A 19,382-nucleotide genomic window follows, 5' to 3' on the forward strand; every position below is an offset into this window, starting at 1 on the left:
GCCGGCTTCTGGACGGCCGCTCACGCTGGCTGCTGGCTGCTGGCTACATACGGTAGCCCATGACAACCCACTGCCACAGGGGCTGCAGCCTACACCGTTGCCGGCGACTCACGGCAACCCTGCTCCAGGTTGAGCTGTTGTTCAGCATCTTAGCTGTGGAGGGCAGTGTCACTGGCCCGCATATGTGGGATCCGAACCGGGCCCTCTGGTGTCCCAAGCCAGCTCTTAACCATCGTGCCACTCGGCTGGCCCACCACAATTCTAAAACTAATATAGGACACACACATCAAATGGAAGAAAAGGGGTCTTATTTCATTCTTACCTAATTCAGGATTAGAATTGGAAACCAGAGCTCCCTTCTTCAAGGTACTTTAATTTATTGGAGGTGTGAGTCCATTTTTTTTCCCCTGTATATCTGTGAGTACGCTTTTCATATCTTTAATAAAGTTTCAGTTATGTATCTGGGCACATAAATAAAACCAACTGTATACTGAGTTTTTTAAAACTAAAGGCTACTGAGGAAGAGTCAATGTGATTTTGTTTTTAATACAGTGGCCTAATTAAATGAGTTAAAAATAGTAATATAGTAGCAATTATTGAGTCAGGTAAGTGAAAACACTGCCATTCCACATATTCTTCAGCATAAATATTAGTAAATGGCTGGGGAATATGTTCTTCATTTTGCAAATTTAGGGGAAAGATACTCTAGTGTTCCTGCCCAACTTCGAGCTTCATAGTCAGCCCTAACTGCAATAGTGTGTGATACTGACAAAGCAAGCTGGGTTTTGTCGGAGGTGGGATTGGTTAGAGGATAAAAGCACATGAAAAAGAGTTGTATTTGACTTTTAGTTATTAGTTATGTTACCTTGGGCAAGTTATCTGACCTCTTTGAACTTCAGCATCCTTTTCGTAAGACTGGTTTAATGAAAGTGTCCCAGGGGGCTATTGGGAGGATGATGAAGCGATCTGTGCAAAGCACCAGCACAGTGCCAGTCACGTACTAAGTGCTCTCGTACCAGCCCCACACCCCACCACCCCTAAACTGCCACCAAAACTGTGTACCAGATGTAGTATTCTTCAGGCTTTTCTGGATGTCAACTTCATTTTCAAATTTTAAATTCCAAATAATTATTTTTTGCCAAAACAAACTGTATTTAAAGAATGTTCTTTTTGTGCCTTCTTGCCTACCCATTCTCGTGGATCTTTCTGTTCTGCGAGATGAATAAAGGAAGCATCACTTGCAGTTTCTTGGACCACATTCTAGAAATAACTACTGTATGTGACTGGAGGTTTCCTTTTTGAGGTCGGTCATGCCTGTGTCTCTTTTACGGAACTATTATTTATTTTAGTTATTTCGATAAACCAAATTGCAGAATAAGTCCAGCTCTGCCTCTGACTTGTGACCAAGTCACTTGACCTTTGAGCCCACTTTCCTCAGTTGAATGAACAGCACAGATCAAATGGTTCCTAAGACCCTTGTCCCCTTTTATGTTGTGATTTAAAAAATTTCTTTATTCAGGAGCACAGCTGGAAATGGTGTGCAGGTCCCCGTTCTCAACAGCAGAGGGCACAATGCCCCAGTGTGCTGGGCCTTTCGGTTTTGGAAACTACATCTATGCAGCTGGAAGTTGATATCCTTGGTGATAGGAAGGAGCCAAGAAAATTCTGTAATGTTTTGCAAAGGAGATTTCACTGCCTGTTTCTAGCTATTTAATATTTAGGTGAAGCACTCAAAAAAAAAAAACTAGGCAATCTCGACATTCTAAGGGTACTTCCTGTAATTCTGTGAAGAGCTTCATTATCTCTTCACCTTACTTACCCCATTTAAGTACTCTATGCTTAGGATTGGTGTGCAAATGGAATGGAGAGAACTAATATTTATTGAGCACTAATTATATATTGACCTATATTTGGTACTTCAGGTGCAATTTCTCTAATCCTCACAGCAATCCTTTGAATTATGTGTTATTATCCTTAGTTTATAGAGGAAGACACTAGGGCTCAGAGAGGTTAAGTGACTTGCTTGAGACCTCGCAGTAGAAATTCAAGTTCAGGTTCGTTAACTCTCAAACCTGCTTTCTTTCTATCATCCCCAGGGTTCCTACCCCTTTCCTCCAATCCAAACAATTAGGGATTTTTGCGAGGAGCAGGTGTGCCCTGAGAGTGGCCACAGAGGAAGCTTGACTTTCGGTGGTTTTGAAGTTCTTGTGGCCTCTGTTTTTCTAGATGGAAGCTTTTCCTCTGGCAAGAATTTTTTTGCCATTTATTTTAACATGATATATACAAACACATACCCATGTTTTCAAATTGGAAACCTTTAGACTGAAATGTTTTTCCTTGTGGGATACTTTTAAGGGTACAGCCATATCTCACTTTATAAGAAGGCTAGGTTCTAAAGTCAGTGGGTAAGATGAAAATCACTATGGCAAAATTGTCTTTGAAAATCCCACAGGAAGGCATCTTGTTAGAGTCATATACAGTAATACCTTGGTTTGCAAGCATAATTCATTCCAGAAACAAACTACTCGTACTGCAAGACATTGGTCGTTTACCAAGTTAAAAATGTCTTATTAGGTTGGTGCAAAAGTAATTGTGGCTTTTACCATTACAAGTAATAGCAAAAACCACAGTTACTTTTGCACCAACCTAATAGAAATGTTTGCTCGTCTTGTAGAGCACTCGCAAACCAAGTCACTCGCAATCCAAGGTTTTACTGTATTTCCTTTCTTAAGTTCCACACAGCCAAGCTTTCCTCCCCTATTGAAATTGATCATGATTTTTCCTGTTCAGTTTCAGATGATACAGTTGGCTTGTATTTGGGGGCGATGTTGGGTGGTAATTCACGTCCTTAAAACACCATAGTCTTATTCAGCATGGTGAGATGCTTACAGTATAAGAGGTATTCTAAAACCTAGATCAAAACAAGGAATAGTGGATTCATGTCTTATTTGGGGGCTTCTGCTAACTCAATGGTTCTCCAAACCAGCCGTGCACCAGAAATCACTGGAGAGCTTGTTAAAATACAGATGCCTAGGTTCTACCCCCACAGTGTCTGAGTCAGTATGTCTGTGATTCAGCCAGAGGATTTGAATTTCTAACCGCTTCTGAGGCGTTGCTGTTCCTCCAGGGACCTCACATGGAGAACAACTGTACTTATTGAATGGAAGCAGGTGGAATCACTTGTCTATCTTCCCTTCGCTGTCTGTCTGTCTGTCTGTCTTGCTCTTTTATTTTTAGGCTGAGTGGTATTCGTTAAAGTTAAGTGCAGGGGTTGTGGCTCAGCCAACTCTTTATCCTGTTGCTTAGCTTATAGGTTGGCCCAGAACAAGTACTTGGCCCATTCAATAATTGCTTGTTGAATGAATGATTGAGTGAGTTAGCATATATAATGGGAGTGGTTTTTAGCACATGGACATCATAATTATATAGGTGCTCTGTACAAACTGCTTATTTTCTGGAAGGTAGGCAGTCTTTAGTTTAAAATAGCGTATATTTAGGACTATATATAGCAATGATCATAGAAATCAGGAAGTATGCAATTAGGTGCAGTTTTGTGAAGCTTGCATTTTGGGACCTTTGATATGAATGTGAAGAGTGTCTGTGTGTAGATGTAGTTCAGTACAGGGAGTCCCGTTTGTTTTAGAGTGGCTTAGGGAAGTCTTAGGTCAGAACCCACTCCTGTCCCAAGGAGGCACGAGCTGCACCAGATCAGCCTATGTCTGTCGCTGCATTCTCAATCCTGTCTCCCGAAAGCACGGGGGCATTTAGCCCCCATGATCCTAAAGAGTCAGTGGGGCTCTGTACTGTGGGGTAACTGTCAATTCAGATAACCGTACATGAATCTTACTGTGTTATAGGATCTGATTATATTTTAAATGGTGAGTTTATTAAGTGAAGGAGGAATATCTCAAAAAATGTATTCAAAATTCATTTTAAGCTTAACAGTATCATTTTTAACATGTTTAATGTTATTTGTCTTGCAAAGTCTCAGTATCCTGTGTGTTTTGTCCCTTTTAGTATAGATTAAATTTTCTTCCTTTAAATTCATTTTACTTTTTTATGCTGAAGTATTTTCAAGTAAATTACAGAAAGCTTGACATTCTAATTCAAAATTCTTCTATTGCAGTTGTAAAAAATAAAAAACCTTTTCTTACATAGCCAAAATAATATAATCACTCCTAAGAAAATTAACAAGTTCTTATTAGTATCTAGTACCTAGTCCTTATTCAGATTAACCTAGTTGTCCCCAAATTGTCATTTATACCTTGTTTTTTCAAAGCAGGATACACTCTGGAATCATGCATTGCACCTTGTTATTATGTTCCTTAAAATTAATTTAATCTAAAACAGTCCTCTTTTAATGACATTGCCTTGCAAAATGTCCCACTTTTGGATTTGTCTCATTGCCTCTTCAGAGTGTCTTCAGCTTGTTCTACCCTGTGTGTGTTTCTTGGAAACTGCAAGTTAGATCTAAAGGCTGGACTAAGATACAATTGAACATGTTTGACCAGAATTCATCATAGGTGATATGTGCTTCGTGTGTACCACATGAGGAGATGCATAATCCCTGCCTACCTCACCATTAGTGATGCTAACATTGATCATTAGATTAAGGTGATGACAGCCTGATCCTTCCTTTGTGAAGTTACAAATTCCCCTTGTTATGAGAGTATTCTCTATGGTATTACTTGGGCCCTTATACGAATGTTTCATTTCTCTATCATCCATTCTCCTAATGCTTTAACACCTTTTGGTAATTTTTGCCTGAATCAGTAACTTTATTAGGGTTTACAAAACTATCATTTTTCTAATTCTGTCATTACTTCTGCAATCGCTGACATTTGATTAAACAGAGCTCTTTTTCATCAGCTGGGACTATTTGGTACCCTGAAATACAATTCTGTTGGAAAGGCAGGTTAAATGTTGAGTTCTTTACTTTTTTATTCCAAAGTTCAAAGTAAGGAATTGATTTAATAGATACATTAAATGATGGGAAATGAATATTTTTCTTGATTTCTCTTTTTTGATATCCTTATGGACTAATGGATTTTCATGAATTGAATAGTTTAATCAACTACAATTATTATTCTTTTTATGTTCAATTTGTTTTATATTCAATTTGTTAAGACTTTAGCCAATGATAGTCTCTATGTCTCCTAGGTCTGTTAGACATAACTCCATTCATTTTGCGTACTTCCTTGAACAGCAAGATGCATAGGTTGATCTAGTCGCTTCCTTTTCCCAAATGTCATTCAGCCACGTCATTAACAAGACCTAGTTCCTTTTAGTGGGGAAAGGTATTAGACACCAATATATTGGCCCTTGGAATGTCAGATGTTACTGGGGTGACAATGTTTACAGAACTTTTCAGTGGCTGTTTGGTTGTTGAATTTTGAAATTCAAAGTTTGGATAATGAAAATTCAGATAGTAAGGGATATCTGTATTTTAATAATTAATGGGTTCACATTATTTCAAATTCAATTTAAACATTATTGTGTTTTAAAGTAATTACTTGATTTTATAATTGTATCTTTTCTCTTACACTGAAAATCTTGACCACCAATAACATTGCTTTATCTTACAATATAAAGAAAATAATTTCAAAATAACAGTATCAGTATTACTACTACTAATAAAACCAAGTAAAGTTTAAATTTTTTTGTGATTTTTGTAGCATAGGTTGATTTTAATGGAAGAATAAATTTAGTTACTTTTTGTTGATCTCATTTGTTGATCTTTCCTTTGAAATATGTGTTGTCTTTTTGTTTTTTTGTCATAGGTTGACCATTTTGGATTTAGCACTGATAAAACTTTTAAACAGCGGTACCTAATAGCTGATAAATACTGGAAGAAAGATGGTGGATCAATACTTTTCTACACTGGTAATGAAGGGGACATTATCTGGTTTTGCAATAATACGGTATGTGTAGATTTGTGAAATTTCTATGCTCTATTTGCCTTTTGTTCTGATAAAGTGGAAAAAATATTTTGCAGTTTATCTGTGACCAAGTTTTACTGTACTTAATTGTTGAGTTCTTTAAAACAAAATAACAAAAAAAGATAAACTCAGTAATAAAAAAACAGCAAAAGAACATGAATAGGCAGTTCACAAAATAATAAATAGAAATAGAGATAGCCAATAAACCTGCATGTTTATCAGCCTTAAAGAATTACACATAAAAAGAATGAAATGCTATTGTTGAGGACAGTTGAATTGTTTTGGTTTCTTTTTAAAGATTTTATTGGAGAAGGGAAACAGTGTTGTTTTTTTTTCCAGGACCCTTCAGCTCCAAGTCAACTAGTTGTTCCAATCTAGTTGTGGAGGGCGCATCTCGGTCAATTAGAGTAGTTGTTCTCATTCTAGTTGTGGAGGGTGCAGCTCAGCTCCAAGTCCAGTTGCCATTTTCAATCTAGTTGCATGGGGTGTAGCCAACCATCCCATGGGAGAATTGAACCGGCAACCTTGTTGTTGTTAAAAGCATGCACTCTAACTAACTGAGCTAACCCGGCGGCGGCCATGGACAATTGAATTTGAAAAGTTTTTTGGTTTTTTGTTTTTTTTTTAAAGATTTTTATTGGGGAATTGGGGGGATGGGAACAGTGCTGGGGAATTGGGGGAAGGGGAACAGACAAGTTGCTGTCGTTTTGTTCTTCAGTCTAGTTGTGGAGGACGTTGCTTCACTGGCCCAAGTTGGCACCATCATTGCGCTCTTCCCGGGCGAGGCACATCAGTCACCGGCTTCTGGACGGCCACTCGCTGCGGCTGCTGGCCGCTCACACTGGCTGCTGGCTACATACAATAGCCCATGGCAACCCACTGCCACGGGCTGCAGCCTACGCCGTTGCCGGCGACTCACGGCAGCCCAGCTCCAGGTTGAGCTGTTGTTCAGCATCTTAGCTGTGGAGGGCAGTGTCACTGGCCCTCATATGTGGGATCCGAACCGGGGCCCTCTGGTGTCCCAAGCCAGTTCTTAACCATCGTGCCACTCGGCCGGCCCTGAAAAGATTTTTTTTAAATCCCACCTTATTTCTAGAATGAACAAGGATATGGGAATAAGAGTGCTATGGCATTTAGTTTTTTATTTTATTTTTATTATGGTCTTTAGAATGTAAATACAAGGGCAGGAATATTTGTATGTTTTTTAAGTAGTATATTCTCAGAGTCCAGGACTGCTAGGCATATAGTAGGTTCTCAGTAAATATTTGTAGAATAAGTGAAACCTAATCAAAGCCAATGCAAATAAGAAAAAAAAATACAAGATTAATTGTCAAATAGGAATGGACAAAGGTAAAGTTGTAACAACGTTTTAATTTACCTTTACTACTATTCTACCATTTTTCTTATTTTTTGAGGGTAAAAAATGATATAGCTGTTAGCTTACTTCCCTGACTATATTTACTCTTTTATAATCCATTAACAAAACTTAATTTAGAAGGACACATGAAAGGAAAAAATTTTTCTATTTAATGTGACAGAGGTATGACTAGAAAATGTCAACTTTCTACCAAAAACCTAGTCTGTGAATTACCTTAAAGTGGGGACTGAATCATATTTTCTCTACTGCTAATGTCTAGCATGATGCCTGATATTCAGGAGGTCTCCATAAATGTTTGTTGAACTGAACTAAATTGAAAGCAAAGATATGAGCCCAATTATACTGTGTTATTGCATGCCATATTTCTGATTATTTCCTTAGGAATGTTAAGAGTCTAAATATGTTAGTTGAAAATAAAGTAATTCCCTGAGAAATGAGATGCTAGGATGTCTATTTCTCTTAGATCAGTGACAAGTGAAATCAGAATTTATTTTCCATCAGATTCCTGCTGTGGTATTCTGTGAAACAACCAAGTCTGCCTTGTCTTCCTTTCTCTGTCTCGTGTGACTTCCCTTTTATGCCAAGGCGATAGGGCAGCTTCTCCTGTCCAGTTATTTCCCCAGCTCCTCTTCTTCCTTATTATAGGCAGGCAGCTGTTCCTGCCTCTACCAGACCCTCCCTGCTCTGACTGGCAGTGCAGCATAACAGAAGGCTTGCCAGGGAATCTAACCTCAGAAGTCGTAGAAAGGAAGAAATACTCAGTGTAGGAACAGTTCCAGAGAACTGACTAGAGGCAGATCTAGAAGGACAGATCCCGGTCCTTTCCCAGTGCTACACACCTTGCTTTACATGCTAAAATGTTCCAATTGCAGTTACAAACTCTAGATATTCATTTATTAAGGGGCAGTATATCATAATGGTCAAGAGTGAAGATTTCAACCAGACTCATCAGGTTTGAATTCTGGTTTGGCCACTATGTTGTGTGACTTTGGACAAGTTTCTTGTTGTGTGCCTCAGTTTTCTCATCTGTTAAATGGGTACAGTAATGTCTCATTTAAAGAGTTGTTGAGGGCTAAATAAGAATCAGGAAATCTTTTAAAAAAATCAGGAACTTAGAACAATGCTGGCACATAATGTTATTAATGTTAATATATTGCATGACTCTCTTGAAAAATAAAAATATCCCTGAAGTAAGGGTAAATAATCACTTATTATAGTATGAATCAGTTAAATTAAATTGTTTTCTCTCAAATTTGGGGGTCAGCTTCACAGAGGCCTGGCTGTTTTAATGGACAGTCCTTACCCTTAAGAAGCTCATAGCCTGTAGGATAAGACACACATGTAGGCAAATATTGCACCATAATAGTACAGATCTAAACCTAGCACAATGGTGTTGAGAGGAGGGAGAGATCAGGGTGTGGCAGGCAGAGGATGGCGTGCTTCAACTGGGAGTCACAGGATCTACAGATAAATGGCAAGGAGTGAGCAGGACGGACGTTAAGAGAAAAGTTGGGGTTTTTGAAATTACCACAGATACCGTGTTCTTCATTCTCACATGCACGCACCTCTTTTAATTGTTCATTTATTGATTAAAAAGCAAAAATTTTAGACTTTTCTTAGTCCTTGTTATGGAGCAGCAGCTCATTGAAAAGCAAAAATCTGCACTCGGAATGACATATAGTTTTTTTTGTTTGTTTGTTTGTTTTTATTAGTTTCAGGTGTACAGAACAATGCAATAGTAACAGATAGTTTTAATGTATGCTAAATCTAAACCTGATTGATGTTGGCTGCCTAGAATGCTTTGTTGAAAAGGATTCTGAGGGCACACCTGAGATAAATGACAAAATGCAGTGCTTGATTAATGACCAGCATTACATGTGGAAACACGGATGCCTTACAGCACTTGATGATTGTGCTCTGGAGCCAGACAGCCTGTGTTTGAATTTTGGCATCGCCATGTCCTAGCTGTATGACTGTGGCAGGAAACTCCTGTGCCTCAGTGTCCTTGTCTATAAAATGGGGATAATCAAAATGCATATCTCTTAGATTGTTGTGAAAATTAAGTGAATTAATACATATAAAGTGTTTAGAACAGTGCCTGACACATTGTAAGCACTCAATTAATACTAGCTATTGCTAGTTGCTATTTATTTTCAAGTAAATAAGATTAATATAAAAGTGAGTCTAGGATGTTTATTTGTACTGTTTTCTCTTTTACGTTGTAAATGTCTATGAGTAAGCATCAAACTTAGATATCTGCAGCTCTTTCTTAGACTATTTGGCTCACAGTACAATTTGAAGACCATTTTTGACATAATGTTGATTCTATGGCTAGAGTATTAGAATAAGGAGACTTGGAATGACTTGTGGTTGAGCACTTTGGGCTTACTTTTAATTGTTTCACTCTAATACAGGGTGAGATTGATAATGCAACAGTGAAACAGCCATTATATCATTTCTCTGTAGAACAAATATAAATTATGTGGATTCTCAGAGAGCTCTTTTTGGTCTGATTTAACATCTTTTTCATATGCATTAAAAAAAGGTTCAGTGACTTTTTCATATCCTGATTTTATCCTCTGAATTTGTAAATTCTTCCTAGGGGTTCATGTGGGATGTGGCTGAGGAACTGAAAGCTATGTTGGTATTTGCTGAACATCGGTACTATGGCCAGTCTCTGCCCTTTGGTGTCAACTCATTCAAGGTAAGTATACTTTTTACCTCTAAGTTTAAAATACATATTTTTTAAATTTTAGAACATTTTCTAATTACAATTTCCACTGTAAGAAAGAAATGATAGCTATAACTTGAACTGCCTGAAATTTCAATAATTTATATTTAATCTTTCATTTTTATATACAATTTGAACAGATTGAGACTTTTTCAAACCATATTATTTTCATTTCTAATGTTGATCAGTCTTTAACTCAGTGTGATGAGGCTAGCCTTCACAGGTCAATCTTCATTTATGGCTGCAGAGACTATGGAGGGAACTTTTCATTGTTTCAAAAATGTCAGTAAGCAATTCTGCTTTATAAATTATACACTTAAATTATTGGGTCTATCACTGGAAAAAATGTAATGTTTGTTTAATAAAGTGTTTTTCAGTAACATAAAATCAAACAATCTCTGTGATTCAATGAGGCCACCAGCCCACTTGAATTTCCTTCTGGCCTTTCTTATTCTCAAAAGGAGCTTTGGCCTTGGCCACAGACTCTACACCTAATAAACCAGGACACTTTTTCCTTAGCTGAGTCATTCATGTACTATATTTGTGATTCTGGCTATATGATTTTGCCATCTATGCTATTATTTAATATTTTTCTTTAACCAATTCACAGTTCAAATTTAGTATTACCTTAACAAAGGCTTTATATACTAGTTATTTTTTTCTAAATTACATTAAAATAAAAGAAGTATTAAATTAAAGATGTTTGTAATACCTAAGATCATTATACATACTGCCAAAATACACATGCCATTCTTTTGGGGAACTCTGAGTTAGAAGTATTTAAGGTCAATCATTTTCTAGGCTGTCTGTTTTGAGAGGAGTTTTTATTTTTGTTATCAGAGGTTTTACTATCATGTATTATAAATAAATTAAAGTCCGTGTGTTACAAATGAAAAGCAGAACAATTTGTTGCTTTTTATTGGGCTGCATGGGGAACTCTATTCTTTAGCTTATTATTTTTCATAGTTATATGATTAGGTAAGTTGACAGGTACTGAAACCTTTGAGAAGTAGTCAGCTTGCTGCAAATAGAAATGTAACCTCCTCCCTATAGTTCATACTTTGTTAGCAAAATGGAGCTAAAGGCACTCTTTGATATGCTTTTTCCCTTTTTGTGTTCACAGAAGTAACGTGGGGTATATTACAAATATTATGCAAAGATTGGGGGGAAAATTGCACTCAAGTATACATAGTGTCATGAAAACAAAGTAAAGAATAGTGATAGATAATGAGAGGTGGGGAGGTAATAAGTCAGAAAGCATGCATCTAATACTAAGGTAATACAGCTATTTTAGTTATCTTGCTATGTAGCAATGTACCTCACACCGTAGTGGCTTAAGACAACAATAAACATTTATTATTTGACAGTTCCTGCGGGTAAGGAATTAAGAGTGGCTCAGTTAGGTGGTTCTCTTTAGGGAGTCTTATGAGATTAATATGTCAGCTGGTGCTGCTTTCATCTGAAGGGTTGCCTGGGGCTGGATGTTCCTCCCCATCATATGGAGGAGCCACACAAGTGACAGACAGGTACTGGGTATCAGCAAAAGGCTTCAGTTTGTCTCCTCCTGGGTTTCTCCAAAGGCCTGATTGAGTGGCCCCATGACATGGCAGCTAGCTTCCCTCAAAGTGGACAATCCAAGAGAGCAAGGTGCTTTTTGACTTAATTGGGAGTCATGTATCACTTATTTTACATCCTGTTCGTTAGAACAGGACAAGTCACTAAGTCCAGCCCAAGTTCAAAGAGTGAGGAGTTAGGCTTCACCTTTTAAAGGGAAACACCTCCTTAGCTTCTCCAGCTTAGCAGGATCCTGATTGAGCTTCACCTCCCTACATTGCAGTGAGGAAATTGTCCTTAGGCAGAGAGCTAGATGGCCATGGGTTATGAGTAGCCTTCTCTCAGGGATCAATGTCTCATGTTGCTGTTTTCTAATCCCCAAAAATAGTTGCTCCATATGCCTTTTGTTTTTTTGTTTTAAACTCCAATTTTATAGTTGTTTGCAACAGGCTGACTAATTTTTTCCAGTTGTTGATATATCAGACATAATAATAACTTCTCTGATGAAGAAGGATGAGTTTTTACTAATGATTCTTACTTCAATGTTCCACAGAATTTAGTTTGCTTGCCTATATGGTACCCATTTTAAATGTTTGAAGATTTGAAATAAAAGTTGTAATACAGCATTTGTCTGTTAAGCTTAGTGTTGTGTTCCGTTATATCTGCTGCTAAAGGTTCCTTGCAGTGTGTTTCTGTTTGTTTCTACAACCTCAATGAGGTCTTTGGTAAATTGCATTTAATAGAAATTATATTTAATGCAAAATACATTATGTTCTTTCCACAAACTGAAAATCACTTTAAATCAGCATTGCTATTACTTTGACTAGGTATTTTAACTCAATTGTCTAGAAATTCTATTTGGAGAAAAGCTTATCTGACTGGCTTTTTTCTGGATCTGTGCTATGCCTGAGTTGCTATTATGTGCACATGTATACCCATGTTCTTTGTTATTTTTCTTTAGGATTCCAGACACTTGAATTTTCTGACATCAGAACAAGCTCTGGCTGATTTTGCAGAGTTAATCCAACACTTGAAAACAACAATCCCAGGAGCTGAAAATCAACCCGTCATTGCCTTGGGGGGCTCTTATGGTGGCATGCTTGCAGCCTGGTTCAGGATGAAATTTCCTCATATGGTGGTTGGGTAAATGAATTTATGTTGAGCATGCATACTTCTTAATGATTGTCAAGCCAGACTTTGAGATTTCTTTTGGGTAAAACATGCTCCATTCTATTGTACTGAAATTTCTAATTTCTAGCTCATTAACAAGCTGTTACTTTTCTCACCATTTTTGTTCAATATCAGTTTCCATTTTAAAACTTAAATTTGATGAGTTACATTTTTTTTTTCTTTTCTTTTCTCCTTCCTTGTTTTTCTTACCATTTAGAGCTCTTGCAGCCTCTGCCCCTATCTGGCAGTTTGAAGATCTGGTACCTTGTGGTGTATTTATGGAAATTGTAACTACAGATTTTAGGAAAAGTGGCCCACATTGTTCGGAGAGCATTCGCAGGTCCTGGGATGCCATTAATCGACTCACAAGAACGGGTAAGCTTTAAGAGAATGGAATCCTGGGTGTTTCTTACCTTTCACTTGTTAAATTCAAGGTTTCCCATTTTTTCAGTTTACTTTTTATTTAAGTATAACATACATATTTAAATATAACACACAGAAAATTACACAAATCAAAATACACAGCTTGATGACTTTTCACAAAGCGAATATGTAGTGTAATCAGCACCTAGATAAGAAATCCTCTTGTGCCCTTTACAGTCACTGCCTCTGTATTTCCTAGGCTAATCGCTATTCTACCTTCTAGAATCATAGATTAATTTTGCTTGCTCTTGAATTTTTTAGTAATTGGAATTGCATAGTATGTATCTTTTATGTTTGCTATCTTTTGCTTAGTGCTATGTTTGTCAAATACATCCATTTGTTTTATTTAGTTGTAGTTTATGCATTCATGCTGCTCTATAGTGTTCCATTTGCTTACTTATTTATTTATTTCAATAGTATCCTTAAAACGGAATAATTCAGCATACTAATTATGGTAAGCTCCATGAGGATAGGCAACTTGCATATCATGGGGTTGTCCAGTTGCTCTAAAAATATCTTATTGAATGTTGACAAAGTAGTGTTGGAGAAATGGTATAGAAGATTGAATTTTCTAAAATACCAGGTGAATAGAAAATGATCTATAAAGCCTTATGTTTAGCAGCACTTTTCAGATTTCAACATTGTGATTCTATTCTCAGGTACTGGCTTGCATTGGCTTTCAGAAGCCCTTCACTTATGCACCCCATTAACAAATCCTCAGGATGGTCAACGTTTAAAAGACTGGATCTCTGAAACCTGGATAAATCTGGCAATGGTAGACTACCCTTACCAGTCTAACTTTTTACAGCCTTTGCCTGCTTGGCCAATTAAGGTAATAGGAAAATGTCCTTTCGTTACTTTTTTTTTTTTAATGAGTATGTTAAGTTTTGTTTATTTTGTATCTCTCTTCATTCCAAAAGAACTGGAGCAAGATGTGGAACAATGTGTTTGTTTTCTTTTCCACTTCTAATACTTTGTTATACTTTTCTTAAGCTTGTATTTGTTTGTTTTTTGACATGCAGAATCTTTTTGTTTCTTTTAAGTCAAAATAATTCCCCCTTTTGCAATTTCTGATTATTTTTAGGCTTAAAAAGTCTTTTAGTAATCAAATATTCACTTGTATTTTCTGGGTTTTTATAGTTTTATGTTTCCAGAATTTTATCTGAGATTGATTTGATGTATGGTACAACATAATGCTGTAGATTTTCACAGTAGTTAACCAGTTGTCCTAACATTGTAATCCATTCTTTTCTCTGATTTGTGCAGCTCTTTTAGTCATTTACTATTGCTAGGCTGTTTTGTTCCATGTATCAGAAATTTGCAGCTTACCATGCGTTTTTATTTTTCTTTTCTTTTTTTATTTTTATTTTTATTTTTTTATAGTGAAATAAACATTTTTTAAATTACTTTCAGCTGTACAACACAGTGCAATAGTTATACTTTTTATAGCATACTTTTCATTTGTGTGTGTATGTGTGCGCATGAACACATTCTCTCTCTCTTTCCGTCTCTCTCTCTCTCTCTCTCTCTCTCTCTCTCTGACTTTCAACATCAAAAGAAATCCCAGTGAGAAAGGGGCTCTGGAGTTAGTCACAACTGGGCAGGAATCCTGGATTCTCTCACTTTCTGGTTACTGAGCCTTGGACATGTTCCCTAACTTTTCTGAACCTCAGTTTCCTTATTTGAATAATGGAGATAAAATGCATAGATTACAGAGTTATATGAAGTAGAAATAAGACCAATAGTTGCTGTTAATGGAATAATCACGATGTACCAAGTCCTGTGATGTGCACTTTGCATATATAATTTTTGTAGTTTTTTTTTTAAATAATAAAAATAAACTTTACTTAAGTGTACATATGATTACCAAACCATTAAAATAAACACTTCTATTTAATTCTCTTGAAATTATGCAGAATCTAAAATTTCATATTTGAGAATTGAATTATTTTCTAAAATATTATCTTTATTGAATTATTTTAAGGTTTATATTCTATTACAGAAATGAAACTAAATTGAATAACTCTAGCCCCTGAAATTAGACTTCAGTCATATCTTTTGTTATGCTATTCTCTTTATCTTAGTCAGATTTTTTTTTTCTAATTTGGCAAGATCACTTTTTTTTTTTGAAATTGCAATTTTAGTGGAAATGTCTTTATTATTGTACTTTTATTTATTTTTATTTTTTTATTTTTTTATTGTGAAATAAACTTTTTTTTAATTAGTTTCAACTGTACAACACAGTGCAATAATTATACTTTTTACCCCTCAAAGTGACAATCTCCTTCCCCCAATCCGCCACCTGACTTCTCCCCCCCATATCATACATATCTATTACAATTCCCTTGACTCCACTCCCACACTATACTCCACATCCCATGACTCTCTATATGTATTCACCTATAGTTGACGTACAATATTATACAACATCAGCTTCAGGTGTGCAGTGCAGTGATCAAGCCTCTACCCTACCCATGAAGTGGTCCCCTTAACAAGACATGTGACCATCTGACACCCTACAAAATATTTATAACATTATTAATTATATTCCCCGAACTGTCTTTCATGTCCCTGTGGCAATATTGTAGTTATGTATTTGTGCTGTCTAACCCCTTCCCCTTCTCCCTCATCACCACTCCCTCCCAACTAGCAACCATCAGTTGTTCCTCTGTGTCTCTCAGACCACTTCTGTTTACTTTGCTCGTTCATTCAGTTTTTTAGATTTCACATATAAGTGGGATCATATGGTATTTGTCTTTCTCCGACTGACTTATTTTACTTAACATAATAGTCTCTAGGTCCATCCATATCATTGCAAATGGTACGATTTCATTCTTCTTTATAGTGGAGTAATACTCCATTGTATAAATATACCACAGTTTCTTAATCCAGTCATCTACTGATGGGCATTTCGGTTGTTTCCAAGTCTTGGCTATTGTGAATAGTGCTGCAATAAACATAGGGGTACATATATTTTTTCGAATTAGCGTCTTGGGTTTCTCTGGATAGATACCCAAGAGTGGAATTGCTGGGTCATACGGTAGTTAATTTATGTAATTTTTATGATGTATGTGAGACACATAGAGCTATTAATATGTCATCAGTTTTTAGTAAGTAGCAGCTGCTATCATAATGCTATGTTATGCTGCTGCGCTTACTGCTTACACATTCTAAGTGCTACATGTATCATAAAGGGGCCATCTAATGCCGCAAGGTGGAGTGGAAAGAGCACTGACTCTGGATCCTTTATCCAGAATTACCGTTCAGTAGCTGCGTGATCTTAGGCAAAGCTCCCTTCTACCCAAGCCTTCATATCTTCCTCTGCAGCATGAGATAATGTCATTCTTACATTCTCAATAGGATTATACTGAGGATCAGATAAAATACTGGATGTGAAAACACTCTAGAAAGTGTAAAGACACATTACACTGTAAATTTTTTTTTTTAACTTAGGAATGTCTTTATTCATAGACATTCAAGTAAACTATATTGTTTGTACCAAGTTGTTCAGACTTGTTTCCTGATCTTTTTACCTCAAAGGACTGGTGGGAAATGGTCAGTTGGGGTTAGAGGTACTGCCTTTGACACAGGATGCTTCTATACATTTGATCTGGAGCTCTGAAGTTTTCTATAAACTCTTAATTTTGGAATACTTTTAGACCTACAGAGAAGTTGTAAAGGTCGTCCAAGGGAGTTCTCGTGTCCCCTCACCCAATTTCAGTTTTTCCCTAACGTTCTAACATTATCCCTAACATTACTGTGGTATGCTTGTCAAATCTAAGAAACCTGCATTGGTATGTACCATTAACTCGTTTGTCTATTAATGTGCTTCTGTTCCAAGAGCCAATCCAGAATGCCACATTGCGTTTAGTTGTCTTTTCTCCTTAGTCTCTTGTGGTCTATGATGGTTTCTCAGTCTTTGCTTTGTTTTTCATGACCTTGACGGTTTTGAGGTATATGGAGGTATGTTTTAGAACATTTCTTAGTTTGGATTTGTCTCATGTTTTTCTCATGATTGGGGTAACAGGGGAAAGAAGACCACAGAGGTTGTCTTCTCATCACATCTTGGCAGTTAATGATCCCCACATGACATCACTGGTGATGATAACTTCCATCGTTGGTTAAGTGCTGTCTGCTAGGTTTGTCCATTGGAAAGTTACTGTTTTTTTCCTTTTCATACGCTATTTTTTCAAAGTAAGTCCAGCCCTTACTCAGGAGAGTGGGGATTTAGATCCATCTCCTGGAGGGGAGAATATATATATTTGGAATTCTTCTATAAGGAAGATTTGTTTCTTCTCCCTGTTTATTCAGTCATTTTTTTTATAACCATATGGACTCATAATCTAATGCAAGGTAATTTTTCTGTTATTCAAATTATTCTAGCTTTGGCCATTGGGCACTCTTTCAGATTGGCTCCTATATGCCTTTATCATGCCCCATCTTTTTTGTTTTTTTAAGTTAAATTTATTGGGGTGACAATAGTTAGTAAAATTACATAGGTTTCAAGTATACAATTCTATAATACATCCTCTGTGTAGCACATTTATACCATAAATGTTAAGCTTCTTTTTGTACCAGAACTGTTTATTGTATGTGCTCTTCTTAAAGCATTCCTTTGTAAAGAACACTTCTCTTACTTTTAAAAGCAAAGGCTGGCCAACTTAAGCTCAACTAAGAGGTGGTGGATGTGGGATTTGAACTCGGGCCTACCATTGTTCAGAGCCTATGATCTACCACATTGTGCTGGATTAGGAGAAGATTTGACTAAAGGTTTGGGTGGATTGCTGGCCACAGTGTGACAACTATCAGATTTAATTCTGTATTCTGCAAACAAAGTGAGGATTACATTTTGCATCTTTATGCCCACTGGAAGAACAAATGAATTGTCAGATGATAAAAACATATGGGGAATTCCCGTGTTCTTTAGAACAGGGATTGGCAAACTTTATCTATAAAGGACGAGATAGTAAATATTTTAGGCTTTGTGGGCCATAGGGTTTCTATGACAGTTACTGTGGGTGTAGTGAGAAAGTAGCCATAGACAAGATGAGTGAATGAGGATGACTGTGTTCCAATAATACTTTAGGAACAAAACAGGGAGCAGGATGGACTTGGCCCCCTGGGGGCTGTAGTTTGCTAACTGTGATTTAGAAAAGAAGCCAGAGGAATACAGCTTTTTAGTGTTAGTTCGTTTATGAAATAGAACAGCAAACAGCCTAACTTTGGTTTTCACCTCACTTCTTTAATATCCCTGTTGAGTCCTAAATGTAAGTAAATATTTCATCCTTTCTCTCTCTTAAATACTCATTTAAAATGAGTGAGTATATCTCAAATGTTTTGTCATCTGTTTTGATTTAGCACAAGCCTTTCATCTTTTGTGTATATATATTATAAAAGTTTATTTTTAAGGCAAGATAACTTTGTGTCTTTGCCACACAATCACCTTTTATTTCTTTTATCCAGGACTAGTTCTTGTCATTTTCTTCGGTTATTTCTTACCAATTTTATCCTTCCTTTTGACATATTAAGGAATTCTTGATTGCTTGTATTTATGATTCTGTGTCCTGCTTTTACCCCACCAAAAAGAATCTTCTCTCTTTGCTTCTTGCTTGAGAAACTTCCATTGCCTACTACATCTGTCCTCAGTTTCAGCCTATCTGATTTCAGAATTTTTCCACTACATGTCTCCCTCCCAAACCTTTAGCTTCAGATCACTTTCTTTCACTGTTCATTCTATTTCTCCTTTCTTGACCCCCCTCTCTGTCCTCCCAACCCACTAATCCCTGGAACACTACCCGGTTGGGGACCGCTCTTTCACTTGGATAGTTCCATTTAACCAGGACTCCTCCTCCCTCTGATACACTTCCTCCTTTTTAAAGGGCTGACAAACAGCCGTCCTTTTCTGAGTCTGTAACTCAGGCTTAGGATGGTGAGATAATATGTAACAGTTGCGTTATGGAAAAAAAGCAGGTGATTTCCAATTCTGTTTGGACCTTGTGTGGTTCTGAAGGATCCATAGGCAGCGACTAAAAGCCATTTTCTGTGTCAACTCAAGTATCATTCTTTTAAATTTGTCTTTGGGCTTTGCACGCTCAGGCTCCATTTGCTTTTGTTTACTGTTAACAGAAGCTGCAACATTCATGCAGAAATAATCATGGACTTGGCTGATAGAACACAAGGAAGAAGA

General features: G+C 36.8%; 1 protein-coding gene across 3 annotated transcripts in view; it reads left to right on the forward strand.

Moving 5' to 3' along the window:
• Positions 1-19,382, forward strand: part of PRCP (prolylcarboxypeptidase) — a 78,508-nt gene that overhangs the window by 43,082 nt on the left and 16,044 nt on the right. For all 3 annotated transcript variants that reach the window (XM_019643566.1, XM_019643565.1, XM_019643567.1), the window contains 5 exons: positions 5,781-5,921; positions 9,920-10,021; positions 12,564-12,745; positions 12,990-13,147; positions 13,855-14,027. In XM_019643566.1, coding sequence (XP_019499111.1) covers positions 5,781-5,921; positions 9,920-10,021; positions 12,564-12,745; positions 12,990-13,147; positions 13,855-14,027 — 756 coding nt within the window. The remainder of the gene's footprint in view (positions 1-5,780; positions 5,922-9,919; positions 10,022-12,563; positions 12,746-12,989; positions 13,148-13,854; positions 14,028-19,382) is intronic.

The sequence above is a fragment of the Hipposideros armiger genome, unplaced genomic scaffold (assembly GCF_001890085.2).
Source record: "Hipposideros armiger isolate ML-2016 unplaced genomic scaffold, ASM189008v1 scaffold_79, whole genome shotgun sequence".
NCBI classification, from domain to species: Eukaryota; Metazoa; Chordata; class Mammalia; order Chiroptera; family Hipposideridae; genus Hipposideros; species Hipposideros armiger.